Source organism: Chaetura pelagica, unplaced genomic scaffold (assembly GCF_000747805.2).
Source record: "Chaetura pelagica isolate M959 unplaced genomic scaffold, ChaPel_1.0 scaffold587, whole genome shotgun sequence".
Classification (NCBI taxonomy): Eukaryota; Metazoa; Chordata; class Aves; order Apodiformes; family Apodidae; genus Chaetura; species Chaetura pelagica.
In genome coordinates, this window is record NW_009953909.1 from 121629 (window position 1) to 126314 (window position 4686).

General features: G+C 51.7%; 1 protein-coding gene and 1 non-coding gene across 2 annotated transcripts in view; one reads left to right on the top strand and one right to left on the bottom strand.

Annotated features, from left to right (window-relative positions):
- RPUSD2 (RNA pseudouridylate synthase domain containing 2) overlaps positions 1–2083 on the top strand; it is a 3903-nt gene extending 1820 nt beyond the window's left edge. The window contains exons 2-3 of the mRNA XM_010001462.1: positions 264–560; positions 1256–2083. Of these exons, the coding sequence (XP_009999764.1) occupies positions 264–560; positions 1256–2083 (1125 nt within the window). The remainder of the gene's footprint in view (positions 1–263; positions 561–1255) is intronic.
- Positions 2084–4526: 2443 nt separating this feature from the next.
- TRNAS-GCU lies at positions 4527–4608 on the bottom strand. Its single transcript has one exon. It is a non-coding gene; the product is annotated as a tRNA-Ser (tRNA).
- Positions 4609–4686: the final 78 nt, after the last annotated feature.

Genomic DNA, 4686 nt, shown 5'->3' on the forward strand with positions numbered 1-4686 from the left:
GGGGGAGTCCCCATCCCTGGAGGGGTTTCCAAGCCCTGGAGATGGTGCTGAGGGACACGGGGCAGGGGTGGCCTGGGCAGGGCTGGGGGGACGGGTGGGCTGGAGGGTCTGAAAGGGCTTTTCCAAACCATTCCATGATTCCATCCTGGGTTCTAGGACAAAGGGGCTGCCCCTGTCCCCGCAACACAACCCCGTGTTGTCTGCGGCGGGGTGAGGTGGCTCCAGGGGCTGGATCCCCACCCCCTGTCTCTCCCTCCCGGCAGAACAATGACTTCCTGAGGAACACGGTGCATCGGCACGAGCCGCCGGTCACCGCCCAGCCCATCCACATCCTGGTGGAGAACGAGGAGGTGGTGGTGGTGGACAAGCCCTCCTCCCTGCCCGTGCACCCCTGCGGCAGGTTCCGCCACAACACGGTCATCTTCATCCTGGGCAAGGAGCACGCCCTGCAGGAGCTGCACACCATCCACCGCCTGGACCGCATGACCTCCGGGGTGCTCATGTTTGCCAAGACCCTGGAGGTCTCCAAGAAGATCGACGAGCAGGTTCGGGAGAGACAGGTGAGAGGCCTGCGGGAGGAGTTTTGGGAGTCTCTTGTCGTGGTAGGGGCTGGGGACAGGTCCAAAGTCAGCCAAGTTCCCAGCACACGTTCCTAAAGCTGCCTCACTGTTCCTGCTGCGTTAAGCGTGAGAGGCACCTAGAGGAAAAGACTGACCAAAAATGTAGTTAGGGGGGCAAGTAGGTTGAAAGGAATCTCCTTTCCTAAGGGACTGTGCAGACTGGCATTGTGCAAACCAGGTAGGGAGCAGTCCCATAAATAAGTGCAAACGTGTCAGCCATCTAATACTTCTTCAGTTTTAGAAGTTCTCCTCATTTTTCCAGGGGCTCTTGGCCCAGACAGAGCTGGAGCTGTAAGGTACCAGCTTCAGCTCCCAGGGTTTGCTTTCTGAGGTGGCAACCCAAAAGTCACTGAGAGCTGCCTCTTGGATTTGATGTGAGGGAAACAGGCCAGGCCCTTCTGGTCTGGATTTCCTGACTAGGTGGGGGGAAAACATGAGAGGAGCTTGGGTTGAAATAGTTGATTTTGGCTTTTCCCCCCCTTCCCTGTGCAATTGTAATAAAATTAGGGTAGTTTGTTGCCTACACATGTATTTCCTTGAGTGGGAAAAGAGGAACAACTGGATGAGACTTGGGAATATTTGGGCCAGAGGTGGTTTTTCTGATTTCTGAGAGTTGCTCTTGTGTCTCCTGGCAGCTGGAAAAGGAGTACGTCTGCCGAGTGGTGGGGGAGTTCCCAGAGCACGAAGTGGTCTGCCAGGAGCCCATCCTGGTGGTTTCCTACAAAGTGGGGGTCTGTCGTGTGGACCCCAAAGGGAAGTTCTGCAAAACCACCTTCCAGAGGCTCAGTTACAACGGCAGGACCAGCGTGGTCAAGTGCCTGCCCCAGACTGGCCGCACGCACCAGATCCGGGTCCATCTGCAGTACCTGGGCCATCCCATTGTCAATGACCCCATCTACAACATGGAAGCCTGGGGCCCCGAGAGGGGAAAAGGTGGCAAGATTGATAAAACAGATGAGGAACTCCTCAAGGCTCTGGTGGAGGAGCATCGTTCCAAACAGAGCCTGGATATCTTGGGCATTTCAGAGGAGGACGTGGACGTGGACCTTGGTGCTGAAAATAAAGACTGTGGTAATTCAAGGGACTGCATGAAGTCTGGGGAGGCTGATCCCATACATGAGGATTCCTGCACTTCCAAGGACAATGGGGATCCTGATAAGAACTCAAAGGATCCCAAGAGGGACACTGAGGATTCTGAAAGCCACAGTGTAGCAGCTCATCCACTGAACTCTGATAGCCACCTGGAAATGCTTGAAAAAACCAAAGAACTGGGCTCCTGTGAGAATCGTGGTGGAGAGAAGGGTTCAGAAAGGGACCCTTTGTGCCTGGAGTGCAAGATGAGCCGGCGGGACCCGTCCCCCCAGGAGCTGGTGATGTACCTGCACGCCCTGCGCTACAAGGGAGCCCAGTTTGAGTATTGCTCCAAGATGCCCCAGTGGGCCATGGAGGACTGGGAGGAATGACCAAGGACATTGGACACCTACGGATGTCGTTGGCCGGGAAAGTGTCTTGTAAAGAGCTCAGATTGATTTTGTGAATGTGGTTGAGGTGAACAAGCTGCCTAAGGACTTGGGAGTAGGGTGGGAAGGGTTGGTGGGGCTGGAGGAGTGTCCAGACTGCTGAGAGGTGGAAGATGGGCAGGAAAAGGGGGCTACAGCCCTGGTTTCTGTTGCCCTGCAGGGAACAAGCACTGCAGGACAGCACCCATCTCTTGGCACAGGCAGCTCTGCCTTTCACCTCAATCTGTCCTGGCTCTGCTGGTGATTATCCACATGGATAACTAAGTGCCTGCACTTCACAGGCAGCAACTGTTTTTTCTTCTGCCTTGCTAAGTTCTTGCATCTCACAGTAATTGCTGCTGGAGTGTCATCCCAAGTGCTGGATGTCATGTCACACAAAACTCCTTTTACTGTATTTTATTGTTGGACTAATTTTAAAACTCAAATGTTATCCCTGAGAACTCTGTAAGGTAAAACCAGAGCAGTGTCCAGCTGGTCTGTTCCCTGCTTGCTGCTTGTCAGCAAGGTGGGCTTTGCTCTGAAACTGCCCTTTCAGTATTCCTGCAAATAATGATTTATTTAAAGTTAGCAACTCTAGGGAGTGGGCCCTTCATATTGGGCCTGCTTTTGGATGTGAAAGCCTCCAGATGTTGAGATTCATCAGGAGACTGACTAGGTTTTTTTTTCTGTTCCCTCCTCTGTGACATGTCTCCTGCCTTCTCAAAAACACCCAGCTGCTCTTCATAGACCTTGTCCTTCTCTGTCCCTTCTGCCTCCTGGTACTTGACAAATCCAAAGTAAAAGTCAGTCTGCCAGCTTCTGGTTTTTTACTATTTTGTCTCAACTGTACTTTGGGCAGGTTGTTTCTGATTGGTGAGTGTGGGAGATCATCATGGACAGACACACAAGGATCAGTATGAGCAGGTGATGCTGTTTGTTTTACCCCCCAACCTCCCTTCTCCAGCCCCTCGCTCTGGGCACACACCCCAACCGCCCTTGTCATTGGTCAATTGTCATAAACCTGCCACGACCTCAACAGGGATGGGTTCCCAGCCTCATAGCACTGGAATGCACAGTCTTGATTCTCCACCCTCTTCCTGCTTTTGGGATCCAGGAGTTGTTTACTTCACTGCTCACTTTCCCAGTTGGTGTCCCTGGAAACGTCCTTGCTGGAGGGCCCAGATGTTTTCAGTGAGGGCTGGATTGCCCACGTGTCCAGGGCTCCCTAAAAAGCCCTCTGCAGGTGGGGACTTTTTTTTAGTACCACATCTCTGTGACAAACAGCTTTGAAGAAAAACAAAAGCTGTTCTATGAACCACAAGACTTTTAAAATTTATGTTTTATATGTTTCCCGGGTGATAAATACCCGGGTAGTTCTCATTTTAATGGGTGTTTGTGTGGTCATTTCTTGGCCACTGGGAGGATTATTATAATAATCCTGATGTTCTGTTTTATCATTCGTTTTCCCTTTTCCATACATGTGACCAGGGATAATGACCAGCTCCGTGAGAACAATCAGAACCTTTACCTGGGAAGAGCCACATTGTTCCAGGGCTGTTTGCAAACAGGTTAACGTTACTAAGATCAAGACTCTGGACCAAGCCAGAATAAACCAGTGCTGACTGCTTCAAATAGCTCAAGAAACCCAGGTGATTTCTTTCTCTCCTGGAGCATCCAGAGATGTGTTGGTTGGTCAATCCTGCTCAGGGTCTCTTGGGATTTGAATATCACTGCAGATACTTTATTTCTGCCATCATGTATTAAGGTCTGGTCTAGTACTGAGCTACAGCCAGCTCAGTGAAATGGAGGAGGTAACAGGTCCCCTGTGTTCCAAAGAAGACACTGGGAAGTGGTGTCATCCAGACTTTGCACGTACTGAAATACATCTTTCGTGAAACTCAGGGCATCAGTAAGGGTGTCTGCAGCTGTCCCAGCTTCAGAGCTGGGGGAGAGGTGGTAGGTTGAGGAGCAACAGACTTCAGAACAAAAGCAATTAGACTTTTGAGGTGTCCCAGCTTATATTGTCTGGTTTGGGTTTATTTCTCTCTAAAACAGTAAGCGCCTCAAAGGGATTTTACCGACTGGTGCCGGTAGGTGGGGAGGGGGCACCTGCAGGGTCTGCCGTGGAGCCCAGTGCTGTGCTTTTCCTTTTCCTGGCTGTCAATCAGCTCTGTGCTCCATCCACTTTAAAAGTTACCTGCCGGTGGGTCAGACACAGAGAGGCAGCTTCCCTGAATCACTTCAGTGCAATAATTTAAGCTTTTTACATCGCTACAGCTGGAGCAGTCATTATTTTTCAAAAGCAGATGTAACTTTCAGTGGGGAGCGGGGGCCTGTTTGCCTGGAGCTCCCCCAGCCCCCTGGTCTTGCAAAGAAATGAAGGGGACTCAGGAAAAGAGTAAGCCCCCGACGAGGATGGGATTCGAACCCACGCGTGCAGAGCACAATGGATTAGCAGTCCATCGCCTTAACCACTCGGCCACCTCGTCACGGCGTCTTCCCGCCTCCCCCAGCCTATAAGATCGTATAACGAAGGCTCCGGGCAGCTACCTCATCCGCGACAACAC